The 16027-nt window shown below is 39.1% G+C and overlaps 1 protein-coding gene across 2 annotated transcripts in view; it reads right to left on the minus strand.

Moving 5' to 3' along the window:
* Positions 1-3634: 3634 nt before the first annotated feature.
* The window catches only part of alkal1 (ALK and LTK ligand 1), a 29457-nt gene continuing 17064 nt past the window's right edge, over positions 3635-16027 (minus strand). For both annotated transcript variants that reach the window (XM_007905909.2, XM_007905908.2), the window contains 2 exons: positions 5660-5735; positions 3635-5171 (listed from right to left, as the gene is read on the minus strand). In XM_007905909.2, coding sequence (XP_007904100.1) covers positions 5671-5735 — 65 coding nt within the window. In that variant the 3' untranslated portion in view covers positions 3635-5171; positions 5660-5670. The remainder of the gene's footprint in view (positions 5172-5659; positions 5736-16027) is intronic.

A 16027-nucleotide genomic window follows, 5' to 3' on the forward strand; every position in this document is an offset into this window, starting at 1 on the left:
TATGGAGAGTCAAGTGTTTTACATCAGAAGATTCCCCTCCTGACCTCTTTTGTGTATTGTAGTACAAAATGTTTGCCTGAGGATTTAGAAAATGTATAAAAGTTTGGAAGCTTTTAAGTTACATTCAATCTATTAAATGCTTGAAACATAAAAATTACAGTAGTTCAGCCAACATCAATGGTGGCCAACCTTTTATGTCACATAATAAACATTGCCATTCATTAATTACTGGAAACAAAACATTGATTTAAAATAGACTCTTCTTGACTAGTGCAAATGTTCGTCTGGGGCACTTCTTGATGGCCCCCAGGTCACTTCCGGCCCACGGGCCGTGGGTTGGCCACTGCTGGTCTACATTATTTAATATCAATATAACTTTTCATAAAATTAATGATTACAGTTAAATCTCCTCAAGTATAGAACAGAAAAATAATAATTATCCTTAAATTTGGTATAGTGCCTAAGTGCCCGAACAACTATAAAGTTGTTCTAAACTAAATGCCAGTGAGATTAAAGGTGATATCTTGTTAAATGGTTCTAAAATTAATATCTGAAAATATAAATAAACATCATACATAACTTTAGAGAAATCAATTGTTAATTGGGACTAAATCCTGGATATATATTGAGTCAAATGAAATTTCAGCCATCTGGCACAAGATGCATCCAGATTCTGCCTTTAAGGATTCCCACTTAAAATCTGTTCTATTTTTCAATAATCTTGCTAAAAGTAACAAGTCAATAAATGAACTGCAACCAACCTTTCCCAATCTTTACCCAATATCAGCCCGTTCAGTTGGTATCACTCTCGCCTCAGTCTCAGGTTGTTGTGGGTTCAAGCTTTCCATTTAGATTTTAAACTCATAGTTTAGGGTTGATGTTTTAGTGCAGTCCTTGGCGGAGCACTGGATTGTCAGAGCTGTTATCCTTTGGATGATGCATTAAATTGAAGTCCTGTACGTTCAAATAGACAACAACAACTTGGATTTATATAGCGCCCTCCACGCCAGACGGCGTCTCAGTTATAATATTCGTTTCAGATCCTATCACACTATTTGAAAAGAAAAGGACAGTTCTCCTATTCTCCCAGCAAACAACCCCCCAGATGAAAATCGGTTGTGGTTTCTTCTGGGATATTGTCGTGCAAACATTGATTAGCATATCTCTCTTCAAATACAGATTGTGCAAAATGCAGTAAAGTCTGTTCACCACTTGGAGGCAATTTGATAAAATAAGGTGGCTTATGAAATGCAAGGCTCTTTATGATTATTATTATTACTGCTACAAAACAGTAAAACACCAGGTATTTACATGACAATTATCTGCATGTCCATTTAGCTGTATCGGGTTCTGAAGGGGTATTTGACATGGGCTACTAGATGCCAGCAAAAAAAATCTGATACGCAGAAGCAAAATTGGGCACATGTGCACAAGGTAGCTAAGGACATTTTGACCCTGGTTACATTACAATTCTAGCAACCTCACTTGCACGCACACAATTTCACATGTACACACTAAAGGGATTTTTTTGCCAGTAGCAAAAGTAAGGCCTTTTATTTTTAAAGTTTAGGGTTAGAGATAAAGATATTGTAAAGAAGGATAAAAAGTTGAGAGAGAAATTCAGAGAGAAAAACACAGTGACTCAGCAAGAGAGAGAAAAAGGCAGAATTCAAGAGAAAAAAGTATCTGTGAGAATGAGAATGAGAGAGAAAATGGCAAAGGAAAATGCAGCACATTGAAAAAATAGCAGTGTGCTATTAACGTAATAGAAAAACTCCTGATGGAACAATTTTTAGTTGGTGCTATAACAATTTATATTTTGCATGAGGTCCAATTATCCACACTGTTTGCTTATCTGCCAAGGGGCCAGTCCCATTTAATGCAGATACAGTGAAACATTCTCTTCAATTGCCACAGACAAAGAGATTACTTTGTATTACTCAAAACTGTGGTGTCCTGTGGCAAGATCCATGACAAGGACAACAATTAACACACATTTTTAAGTTTGATAACGTCTCATTCAATAAAAGGTGACTTCAAAAATAATATGCTTTGTCTTCACGTATGACTAGACATTCAACCACAGGAATTTTGAGGGTGTTCTTATCTTCTTTAAGGGTTTAGTTGGATTAGGATTGAATGAAGCAGTGGACTGGAACACTGAGAGTAAAATTATACATGGAGCAAAACAAATTGCAAAATACAGTCCAATAATCGTAATACTTACCACAAACTCTGTTGCTTGGTTAGGCTTGTGAAAAAGAAATGCAAAAAAAAACGTTTTGCAAGATTCAAATCTTAGTAATTCACGCAAGATTTAAGTGAAAGTGCTAAGTGGAAAAATAGAATCCATTCTGCTTCTATGAACAAAGTTGTGTTTCTGTGAATGAATATTGACATTTCACTATTAGTAACATATGGCACCATATCCAACCATCTATTGTACACTTGCTTCTTAATATTCACCATATCAATTTCAGGGGTGAGGTAGTGGCGGAGTTGGACAATGTTACGGAGGTGATGGAAGGCAGAGCGGGTCACGGCTTGAATGTGGGGGAGAAAAGACAGTTGAGAGTTGAACAAGATACCTAGGTTCCTGACTGGCTTGGTCAGTTGTAGTGTGCAACCATGGAATTGATGTTGCCAGAGCCTGAGGTGCAGAGGCGCTGGCGCGAGCCAATCAGGAGGGCCTCAGTCTTATTCACATTTAACTGTAGGAAATTTGCCCTCATCCAGGACTTGATGTCCGACAGGCAGTCTGTCAGGACAGCAGTGGTCCTGGAGTTGAGGATGGAGGTAGAAAGATAGAGTTGGGTGTCATCCGCATACATGTGGAAGTTGACCCCATGTCTGCAGATGATGTCACCAAGGGGGAGCATGTAGATATTAAAGAGGAGAGGGCCAAGGACAGAGCCCTGGGGGACGCCAGACGTGACAGTGCGGGGGCTGGAGGAGAAACCGTTAGAGGCAACAAAGTGGAGACGTTGAGAGAGATAGGAATCGAACCAGGCAAGGGCAGATGCGTGAAGATTGAGTAAAGCGGAGGGGCAGTGTATGAGGATGGAGTGGTCGACAGTGTCAGAGGTTGAGGAGGACAAGGAGGCAGAGGGAGCCCTGATCACAGATGTTCAGAATATCATTAGTGACTTTGACCAGGGCTGTTTCCATGCTGTGGGCAGCAAGGAAGCCGGATTGGAGGGTTTCACAGAGGGAATGGTGAGAGAGAATGGTACTCCTGATGACAGCACATGCCAGCCTGGCTCATTGGCAAGACTTAGAAGGGCAGATCAGTCACTGGGGGCAGGTTCACTTCCCACTCAGCTCCTATTAATCCTGCAAGTTCTAACAAGTTGGGTGGCCTTAGCTGAAAGGCAGCAGTAAAGCTTGCCAGACCGTGCTTTTAATGACGAGCTGTGCAGTTTTAGCTGGTTAGACTCCAGCAGTAGCCCAACGCACACTCTGGGCTTCCCAAGGCTTACTCTTGCCAACCTTTGCCTGATACTTTCTGGAATTAGCAAGATGTGTTCCGCTAGGGAGAAAAAGTGCACTCCATTCTAATAAACATTTTTGTAATTTCTTTGTATAGATGGGATGCATGGAAGTCTCTGACCAAAAAATACTCCAGAAAATATCATTGATTATTACTATAATTTATTCAATCAAACTGCATTGTAGTATTCCAGTCTTTTGCATTATTTTCAGTATTTGCAATCTTTTACATAAATGCCAGTACAAATCATACTAATGATTTCCAACCAAAACATGGTGCATTTTGTGCCTAGATTTTCAATGTGCAGTATTTGGGGCAAAGCTTCAGACCATATGCAACAAACTTTTTTTTATTATTATTTGTAAGGGAATCTGTTCATCTTACTGCTCCCTATGAAAGCTGCATTACATATCTTGCATTCAAAGTCATTGCAAACAATGGAAATTAGCCCAAGCATAAATGGTAGAGGTACAATACAATGACATTATCACCATAGAATGATCAGCAAGTCAGATTGGTCAATTTCAGAAGCTTTGAGAGAAGTCTAATAAATCAGATGAAATAAAGAAATCAATGTGAACAGTTTTATGCCCTCAGTTGATGTCATGAACACATGCACCTCAAAGTAAGGCAAGCTATTGTTACAAGTGTGGACACAGAGGAAGGGGATTGCTGAAGAGAGAATACAATTTCATCCTGTGAACATTTGCTATGGGAACTAGGGTGCCTTCTATTCAGCTTGCGTCCAGAAGCTTTGAGTATCACAAACTGAGGATCATGTAATGAGGATCCTTTCATGACATGAGAAGGAATAGAACGTTGACTCTTATCATGTTCAAAAGTTTCATCCTTCTTAACTTCCTTCCTGCTACTTAGATTGACATTTAGAGTGATGTGGAGTCCTGTACCTCAGTGGTTAGAGCACTCGCTTTGCAAGCAAGCGACCGGGATTCAATTCACGGCAGGATGAAATCTTGGGCAAGTTTCCTTACTCCACACGCTTGATAATAATCCCTCAAAAAAAAATTGGTCATTTCAATCCACGACTGTTTGTGGGACACTGTTGTGTGCAATTGGCTGCCGCATTTCGTCCACAAATATACAGTCAATTCAGTCTATTATGTGAATTGCTTTGAGATGTCTAGAAGACTTGAAAAGCACGATATCAAATACAAGGATTATTATTATTATTTCTTTGTGTTAAAAAAAAATGGGACTTTACCAGTCTTGTAGCACTTGTGACTGGTCTATAATAATAATCTTTTTATTTGATATAGCGCCTTATCACGTCTTTGAGACATCTCAAAGCTCTACAATCTCATTTCTAGCATTTTATCAGAAGGGAGAGCATATAATGGGGATTCATACTTATTACTTTACACAACTCGGCTTTTCCATAGCTTTCAGAATATCTCAACATTGCATGTCAATATATACAAATATTTCAATAAATAATTGATTTATTTCAATTCTATGCTATGATCTTATAAATTAAAAATATGTTTGTTTAACACAACAAATGGAATGTTCTCACATACATATGAAAATAAAAATCATTCAGCAATTAAAAACAAACAATGCTGTAAACCAAAACAATATTAACTGTAGTTCAAATCCATCTTGGGGAAATTTTCAAGGCACTTTCTAGGCAAATCATGTTTCCATCTTCAGCCAAATGACTCTGCAATAAAAATAGCCAGTAATTTAGAAACTAAATAATAATATAGCATCTTACCATGTCATTAAAACCTTTCAAAGCACTTCAGAGTTTTTTACTCTAAAATGTAGTGACTGTGTATTTGTAAGTGAACAGCTACAAATAAGTTGATTCCTAGTTAAAGTAAAATTTCCTATTATTTAAACAACTTTCAAACGTATTAAAATTCTACATGGATTTATTGGATTTTTTCCCCCTAACATTGGGATCTAAAACAACAACTGTTTTAGCAAGTGTCAATAAGTATTAATGAATTAAATTAATAATAATCCTTGCATTTGATATAATGCCTTTTGTGCTACAACGATGCCTCAACTTAAACCAATAATGTATTGTGCAGTGATCCCATTATAAGCACATACAGCAAAAATGAAACTTTTAATACCGAGTAATAATTGCACATCTGGTCAGAGTTAAACACATCATTGATAAATTCACATACGTGCACTTACATGAAAAACATTTACTGTTGTCTACATGATGGACTCAAGGATAATTGTTTTAGCAATCTTGCACATCGTCTATAAACTGAAACAGAAAGAAGACAGAAAGGATTACCACCAATTGTTATAATCTGACAATTTGGTATTAAGAAAACAATTATATCTCTGAAGAGCTTTATTTCAACATCTGGTATTATACCTGAAGACTCTTGACAAATATTCAGTGCAAAACTGGATATGTACCAAGTGAATAATCTCAGAAGCATTTGGATCAGAGCCTCAAAATTTCACATATTCTTAAGATCATTATCAAAATTTAAGATAGTGTGGAATTTTGGAGAACAGGATTAAATTCAGTCTCAATTTGGGGACAAGAAACATCAGTGGGTCGAAATTCTGGTATACAAAATTAGAAAGAGTTAATGTCAGCTGAGTTGCACTAGTTCGGGTGTGCTCAGATATTGTGAGGGATGCACATATCTTCCCTATCACTGTCCAGCAAGTGAGAAGCAGCATAGCTAATTACTGCCTGGCAAACAATCTCACACTATTGTCCTGCAAAGCCAGTCCCCTGGTTCTCTGACAGGGGAGTTAAGGAACTGAACAAGGCCACAAAACAGCACCTAGCAACCACAAAGTGGATGCAATTTCCCAAGCCTGTGGCATAGAGTGGTACACCCCATCCCCATCCAGGAACCAACATTTTATGAGCTGATGGACATGCACTGTTCAATTTTCCTGCTGTCAGGTCACACTTACTTATGTTGTGTCATGCAGTACCTCTGAATAGAAGGTGAAACTCCAAAAGCATTATGTGTAATTTCATACTGGTGAATAAAAGTGTATTACACATTGTGTCAGAGGTTAGTAGCTTCTAACCATCAAATCTTATGGCCCTGTACTTTCTTGAAAACAATAGAAAGAGAAAAACATTGGAAGACTGACAGAGAACAAAATCACAAGTTTGGTCCAAATGAAGAAGGTCCTTCAAACCATCTGAGCTCCCTCCAGAATAACAATAACAACAACTTGCATTTATATAGTGGCCTTCACGTGGGGTAGCATCTCAGAGCATTTGATGCCATCTCCTATCAAAGCATCAAGCTGTTTTTAAATGGCTCTAGTATTCTGGCCTCAACAACAAATTCCATTTGTATTGCGTCTTTCAAATGGGGAGGACTTCCCAAGGCACTGGTGCTCAACAATCCTACCTGGCACTTGTTCCAGTTATTAATTACTTTTTGGGTAAAGAAAAGGTTACTGCTGTTCTTGTTCTACTGCCTCAGTGGATTCTTGAGTATGATATCTGGGTACCTGATCTAAATTGAGGGAGCTTGGTTAAAATATATGCAAGGAACAGTCGGGGTCCCATACAGACCCCTGAGGCACCCCACTTAATACCGTCTCCTATTTTATCCAAGCTCCCTTAGCAAACAAGGTCAGGCAAGACCTACTCTGTCTGAACCTGTGATGGTTATCATTTATTAGATTATATTTTATACAAATAATGTTCTACTTCCTTTCTAATGATTGACTCCGTAAGTTTTCCATTTACGGAGGTCAAGCTCATGGAATTATAGTTGGCAGGACTATTTCTGTCACTTCTTGTGAATATGGGAACATTTACTTGCCTCCAATATTAAAAGAATTTTGGTGTCATGTTCTGCATTTGCTGCTCTGCCCTGTTCCAATTCTCTCTTAGCGCTCCTCTTTTTTTTACTTCCTTCTGCACAGTCTTGCATTTAATGTACATTATATATACAAATCTCTTCCTTCTAGGAAGTGCAGGGAAATTAAGATACTTTAAAATTATGTTATATTTTAATAATGTAAGCATATTCACACTAAATAATGCCAATAAAACCAGACCTTTGTACCTAAAAGGATACCAAGTGATAATGTTATACAAATAGAAACAGATATAAATATTCCCCAATAAGTGACCACAAGCATTTGAACAATGGAAATAATAGCATGCTTATAACAATCGATGTAACCAACATTTTAATAGGAGACTGTTAAATTACAGCATTTCTTTGAAGGTTTAGGTCCATTTTTCTCTAACAAATGTTGATAAATGCTAGTAGGCGAAGCTTCTTTTCTACAGGATTCATAAAGAAATGTTCAAGTCTCTCTGCAGTACTTGTAGCAATCTATCTCTTCCCCCTCTTCAGCTTCCCTGTTTTCTAGCTACCAGTCAGCAATGTAAACAGCCTCAAGGCATCCACCTCACTGCTAGATCACAGAAGTAGTTAGCTTGTGAGAGTGATTACTTGACAGCATAATGCTCAAGAAACACAAGTACTTTACAACTCGAGCTGATGATCCTTGAATTTTTATAAAGCACCTATAATTCTGAATCTTCTCAAAGTGCTTCAAAGAGAATTATTGCCAAATGTAATGACAACAATTCTGTGTGATAACATACAATTGCCTCAAAAGGTCCCATAACAGCCATGAACTAAATGGATAATTTACCTAGTGGTTGTAACCAACTGAGTAGATTTGACACCCTTAAATTATAGGTTATTAAATAACATTAAATTAAGTTGTAGTTTTTACGGCAAACTTATGTTTGTGGTGATTCACCACAGAATGAATTAATAATAATAATAATATAATAATCCTTGCATTTGATATAGCGCTTTTCACGTCGGGAGGACGTCCCAAAGCGCTTCACAGAACACACTGTAAAGTGAATTGACTGTATATTTGTGGGCGAACGCGGCAGCCAATTGCGCACAGCAATGTCCCACAAACAATCGTAGATTGAAAATGACCAATTTATTATTGTTTTTGGTTTTTGGAGGGATTATTATTAGGTGTGTGGAGCAAGGAAACTTGCCCAAGGTTTCGCCCTGCCTGGAATTGAACTCAGGTCTCTAATACTATTATTGTCCTTATTATTTGGCTCAAATTATATAGCCTGAGCAGTGAAAATAAAATACAAGACCCTCATTAAGACCTTGAGCTTACAGTCTAGGTTGACACTCCAGTACATTCAACCACGACAACAACTTGTATTTATATAGATCTCTCACACAGGGCAGCGTCTCAGAACACTTGAAGGGCTGCTTTGTCAAAGGTATTGTTCTTTGAAAGACCTGTCTGTTATTCAGGTGAACATTAAAGATCCCATGGTACTATTTGAAAAGAAGAGTTTCTCCTAATATCCTGGGCAACAATTCACCAAATAAAATTGGTCAAATTGGCTGCTGCATTCACCTACAATATATATTGCTGTGTGCAATTGACTGCCATGTTTTGCCCACAAAATATACAGTCAATTCACTTTACAGTATATTCTGTGAAGCGCCTTTGAGAGGTCTAGAAGACATGAAAAGCGCTATATCAAATGCAAGGATTATTATTTTAGATGATTATATATATAGTATAAAATCCTGTGAAGAACTATCGATGTCTTGTTCACATGATAAAGTGCTATATTCTTATTATTTAGCTTAAATTGTGCAGGTCCAGAGTGGAAATAAAACTCCAAACAGTAAAGGAAATAATTAAAATTCCCAAAGTCTCGTTGTAGCGAGAGAAAATCTGAAAGGGCAGTTATATGTCAATAAAAAAAATACAACTGATTTGGAGGATTTAACCAAACTGAAGAGGTTGTTGAAGGTTCCTGCTACTGTGCCTCAGAGGTCAAACAATTCCAGATAAGTAGCAATCCAACTTCTCAGGCTGCAGAGCATCACTGGACTTGGATGAGATAGATTTGTTGCTTGACTGAGATGAGATGGATTTGGAGGCTGAGGTCCCATAAATCTGCCTTTTCCAATGTTTGTTCAAATCAGATTTGCATAATCTCTTAGCCTAATATATTTTACATGCCTTTGGTCTTTAACCCTTTATCCTTAACAGAAATAAAACTTGCAATTGACACGGGAATATACATGAGCTTCATTGTTTAATTAATTAATTCATTGGAGTTAATTTAACACTGTTGGAAGATGTGTTTCATATATAATACTGTAGAAAATGAAGGAGTTTTTAATGAAGGGTTGATAGTTATGTGGAATAAGCGACCAGCCTACATGGTCGAAAAAGGTTTCAATAAGAAACTGAGCGTGACACAATTAACTTGATAATAGTAAATAATAATCCTTGCATTTGATAAAGCGCTTTTCACGTCTTCTCGACGTCTCAAAGCACTTCACAGAATAGACTGTAAAGTGAATTGACCGTATATTTGTGGGCGAAATGCGGCAGCCAATTGCACACAGCAGTGTCCCACAAACAGTCGTGGATTGAAAATGATCAATTTATTATTGTTTTGGAGGGATTATTATTAGGCGTGTGGAGTAAGGAAACTTGCCCAAGGTTTCGCCCTGCCTGGAATTGAACTCAGGTCTCTCGCTGGCAAAGCGAGTGCTCTCACCACTGAGCTACTGGACTCCACATAAGTTTGCAGATGATACTAAGATAAAAAAAAGTTGTAAACGGTGAGGAGGATAGTAGCAGACTGCAAGAGGACATAGACAGACTGGAAAAATGGGCAGACACGTGGCAGATGAAGTTTAACATGGCGAAATGCGAAGTGATGTATTTTGGGAGGAAGAATGAGGAGAGGCAATATAAGATAGATGGTATAATCTTAAAGAGGATGAAGGAACAGAGAGATCTGGGGGTTCATATAAGTCAATCTTTGAAGGTAGCAGTACAGGTAGATAAAGCTGTTAAAAAAAGGATACAGGATACTAGGCTTTATAAATAGAAGCATAGAATAGAAAAGTCAGGAAGTTATGATGAACCTTTATAAAACATTGGTTAGGCCGCAGCTAGTGTATTGTGGGCACCACACTTTAGGAAGGATGTCAAGGCATTGGAGAGGGTGCAAAGGAGATTTACCAGGATGATACCAGGAATGAGGGACTTCAGTTATCAGAAGAGGCTAGAGAAGCTAGGATTATTTTCCTTGGAGCAGAGAAGGTTAAAAGGAGGGGAATTATGAGGGGATTCGATTGGGTGAACAAGGAGATACAATTTCCAATGGCGGGTGGGTCGGTAATCCGATTCAAAATAATTGTTAAAAGAAACAGAGGGAAGGTGATAAGAATTTTTTTCACACAGCGAGTTGTTTGGATCTGGAAAGCATTGCCTGACAGGGTGGTGGGGAGAGCGCAGGGGAGTGGGATTGATTTGGATAGCTCTTCTAAAAGAGCTGGCACAGACACAATGGACTGAGTGGTCTCCTTCTGTGCTGTATAATTCTATGATCTGGAGGATATCTCAAAGCACTTTGCACAGTTGACTTGGTACCCATGTTGGTGCAGTGGTGAGGGGGTTGGGGAGAGAGAAGGTGACTGAAAACATGGTCAAGAAGATAGGATGTCCCATTATGAAGACAACATGATCAGGCTACTATTTCGAGGTTTCAGCTTATTATACCTTAGTGTTTTTAAAATAGAAACTGCAGGTTACATGCTACAAATACACAACACAAAAAAAAACTTTGATTGATCCAGTGCCTTAAAGATTTAGAAAGAATGTATAACTTGGCCCAACCAGTCCTTGCTGGTGGTTGTACTGCCCACAAATTCCTTACTCCCTCCCATGCTTCTATTTCTCTCTCCCTCATATGACATTCTAGCTTCTGCTTGAATGTCTGAAGCAGTGGTTAAATACTAACTGATTCAACCATTGATTCAGGCAACAAGTTCCACAGGCTCACTATCCTCTCCATGAAGTAGTTACTCCTAAATTCTCTTTTATAGATCCTCTAGTCATGGTGACTTAAGTGATAGATACAAATTAAGCCAGGGTCGAGTTATCAAGATATCAAGAGTTCACTGTACTTTTACATGCATAGTGGAAGGGCAGCAACATTCTAATCTTTCTTGCCTGCTTTGAATAGGTAAGCTTCGAGTTCCAGGGAGGCCACTAGGTTGAGTGCTTTAATAATAATAATCTTTGCATTTGTCTTCTAGACGTCTCAAAGCGCTTCACTGAATATACTGTAAAGTGAATTGACTGTATCTTTGTGGGCAAAATGCAGCAGCCAATTGCCCACAGCAGTGTCCTACAAACAGTCATGGATTGAAGTGGCCAATTTATTATTTTTTTTCTTGAGGGATTATTATCCTTTGTGACCATGTTGTGCAGAAAATTCCAACTCAGCGAACCGTCACAGTAGGAAGTGGATATTTCACACGTTACTAGGCATTCTTCCTGAGCTCATATTGAATAAGAAAATACCCATTTTCATAATGAATGGATAATAATTCTTAGATTTGATATAGCACCTTATCACGTCTGACATATCTCAAAGTGCTTCACAGAATATACTGTAAAGTGAATTACCTGTATATTTGGTGAGCGAAACAGTTGTGGATTGAATGACCAAATTTTTTTTAAAATGGAAAAGCGATGGAAAATGGAAAGCGATCTGGCAATCGACTAAACAGAAGTAAAGGTAAATAGAGGTGTGTGGAGTAAGGAAACTTGCCTAACTTTTCGCCCCACCTGGGAATCGAACCCAGGTCCTCTCATATGCAAGGCAAGTGCTCTAACCACTAACCATCCACTTAGAGCGGAGAAGACAAAAAAAACTTCCCAGTGTGTCCAGAAATTGCCTTTTGTAACTCTTTTTTTTTGCAAATATCTTCAACAATGAGGAGAGCATTGTATAAGCTGCTCAAGGCCGAAATCCTATTAATGGAAGAGCAATCAAATCGCCTCCCTCCTACATAACATCCAATATGAAATTGTTAATGTAAGGACACATTCTGGCTCCTTTAACACAAAGATATATTGAGGTTTTTCCTTGTTTTTACATCAGGTGAAATGTCTTGTCTTCAATTAAAATTCTCTAAATGCTGCAGGTTATTATTTTGCCTAGCGAAACTTTCCTGCATTGAGATTGACACAAAGATTTTACAACAAAATCTGGAGCCCACAGAATTATTGATGATACAGATACTGTAGCTATATATACACCCACACAATCATATACAACAATTTGGACACTCGATTTAACGATTACCTAGCTCCAAATGGTCTTACCCTTAAAAATATTATTTTATAATTTAAGGTAAAGCAGAATTTTGGAAAATCCTTAAATTTAATCTAATTTAGGAAAAACAGTTTTCTGCAGTTCAGACTTTGGGCTCCAAATAAAGACTGAATGTCCATTACCCTCTTTGAAACTGTAACAGGAAATAAATAGGAATATGGTTCATTTTCTTAATAATGGATTGTCTCCATCACCAAGGAAGGAAAAGTGGCAGAAGAGTCAAATGCAATTTGTCGCGAGGGTGCCACCTTTGCCTCTAGAAACAATCATTGCATCTCACTTATATTTATGAATAAACCACTGAAGCCAGTTTTTCCTCACCAAATAAAAAACGGAGGTTGGGTCCTGAGGTCTATTTATCTTGCAAAATCGGGGTGTAAAATTTAACACAAAAAAAAGTAAATTTGGGGAAAAGCAGATTTATTTTGGAACATCTGCTTAGCGCGTGCACTCTGAAAACTACCTGGCAGCAACGCCAGTTCCTGTGATATGAGTGAAAGATGGTTTTGGTAATTCAAGCTGGGTTGGTTCCGAGAGGCGTGCGCACAATCATGGGCACCCATGATAAGCAAATCTGACTATTAAAAATTAAATTGAGGTCACAGTGTTTTTTTAAACTGATTGACTTTCATTGTAAAAAAAACTTTTATCAGTGAAAACCTATTCAAAAATCGACTTCAATGATCTCTTCTTATGAAGCAATTTTTGAAGTGATGAGATAAGAATCCTTGCATTTGATGTAGCACCTTATCACATCTTCAACACGTCTCAAAGCTCTTCATGAATTTATCATAAAGTGAATTGACTGTATATTTTGTGGGCAAAACATGGTAGCTAATTGTGCACAGCAGTGTCCCACAAACAGTTGTGGATTGAAGTGACCAATTTTTTTTAAGGAATTATTACCCCCGGAAAAGCAATCGGCCAATCGACTAACAACCGGTAAGTATGAACCGGGTTCCTACTTACAGTTAGGTAAACAGAGGTGTGTGGAGTAAGAAAAACCCCCCAGCATTTCTCCCTGCTGGGAATCAAATCTAGGTCTCGCGCTTGTGAGGTGAGTGCTCTAACCACTGAGCTAAGGACTCCACATGATGCAACAGTACCAAAATTTTTGATCATTTTCAATACTAAAGATACCCTCCTAAATTCCTCCAGAATTTCACATAATTTTATCCTTAAAAATAAGGAATGCCAAAGGAATACTCATCAAAAACAACAATGCACTCACACAGGGCAAAGCACCCCCTCTCTATTTACCACTACCCAATTCTGGCCCTATGGACACCAACAGCAAATTAACCAGATACCATTACTATATCAGCTACATCAACATTGATCAAAAGATCAATTCTGCTCATTTACCGATTTGCACCTCTGCCATACCATGTTAACCAAATCACATGATTACATGATCACAAGATAAATTTGGATGAAGAAGGCCCTTTGGCCGATCTGATCTAATCCTTCCGAAATACCCACCCCGTGTCCTCTGATCACAGCTTCATTTTTTTTTAAAAAAGGAGTTCAGTGTCCCAGCTTCAACCAACTTTCCTGGCAACCTGTACCAGTCGTTGATTATCTTCTGAGTAAACAAAAACTTTCTGATGTCTTTCCTTAAATTGCTCCTTGCCACTCTAAATGCATTTCCCCTTGTTCTACTGTCTTTGTCCATCCTAAAATATTTCTGGGTTTACTTTTCAATTTCATTTAAAATGTTATATACCTCTAGAAGATCCCCTCTGAGACATCTCTCAACTAAAGCTCTCTAAATTGTCTAATCATTGCTTGTTGCTCATTCACTGTGTCCGCCGTTCTTTGACACGCACAAAAACAGGCTTCTGCTCCAACATCATCTTGGAAGCTAAACACAACCCTAAAATCTTTTTTTCAACCACCTACTACCTCCTCCGTGCCCCCCTTCAGGTCTCCTCAATCTTCGTATCAAATGCCAAGTGCGAGGAGGTCATGGACTTCTTTTCATCTAAAATACTTAACATCCACCAGGCAGCCTCATCCACCTGCCTCTTGTCACCCACCACCATGCCCTCTCTGTCCCCCTCACCCTCCCCATCATCTGCTCCTACCACCACCCCCATTCTACATTCCTTTCTCCCCATGTCTCCCTCCTCCCTCTCACCCACTATCACCTCCATGAAACCCACCACCTGCTGCCTCGAACCCCTCCCCACCAACTTACTGGTCACCCAGTTGATCACGCCATCCTCCTCCACCGCCTTTCCTCCATCATCCACCTCAGTGGGACCGCACTCGCCTGGTTCGAGGCCTACCTCACAAACGGCCAGCAGTACATCTGCACAAACAGCTTCTCCTCCTGCTCTGACCCGGTTACCTGTGGGGTACCCCAAGGATCCATCCTTGGCCCCTCCTTTTTCTGATCTATATACTTCCTCTAGGGAATGTCATCGCAGACATGGGGTACATTTCCACATCTAAACAGACGACACCCAACTCTATTTTTCCACCTCTTTTTGCGACCCCCCAGTCCCCTGATGTTCTGTCAGCCTGCCTGTCAGACCTCAGGGGCTGGATGAGCACAAATTTCCTTTAGCTGAACATTGACAAGACGGAAGCCACACTCTTTGGCTCTTGTCAACGTCTAAAATCTCTGAAAGAGGCTCTGAAACTCCCTTCCTCACTCCCTTCGCTTCATTCCCTTTCTTCCTATTTTCAGGTCTCTACTGAAGACCTTTCTTTTCGACTGCACCTTTGGTCACCTTCCTCCCCCTCCCTCTGGCTTGGCCTCAGGATCCATTACTGTGAAGCGCTCTGAGACGTCATCCGACATGGAGGGAGCTATATAAATCCAAGTTGCTGTTGTTGTTGAATAATCATCATAACATAACATAACAACATAACATGTAGGAGCAGGAGTAGGCCATTCAGCCCTTCGAGCCTGCCCCGCCATTCAATCATGGCTGATCTTCTAATCTAACTCCAGCTAATAACCTGACCCTGCCTTATCCCCATATCCCTTAATCCCTTTTGCAATAAGAAATCTATCTATCTCAGTCTTCAATATGTTCAAGGACTGGGTGTCAACAGCCCTTTGGGGTAGTGAGATCCATACATTCACCACCCTTTGAGTGAAGAAGTTCTTCCTCAACTCAGTGTGAAAGGGCTGGCCTCTGATTTTAAGGTTGTGATCCCTGGTTTTAGTTTCTCCAACCAGGGGAAACAATCTCCCACTATCTACTCTATCATGCCCTTTGATGATCTTATAGGTTTCTATAAGATCCCCTCTAATTCTTCTATATTCTAGAGAATATAGGCCCAAATTGGTCAGTCTATCCTCGTAACTCATCCCCTTCATCCCTGGTACTAACCTAGTA

Source organism: Callorhinchus milii, unplaced genomic scaffold, assembly GCF_018977255.1.
Source record: "Callorhinchus milii isolate IMCB2004 unplaced genomic scaffold, IMCB_Cmil_1.0 Scaffold2, whole genome shotgun sequence".
Taxonomy (NCBI): Eukaryota; Metazoa; Chordata; class Chondrichthyes; order Chimaeriformes; family Callorhinchidae; genus Callorhinchus; species Callorhinchus milii.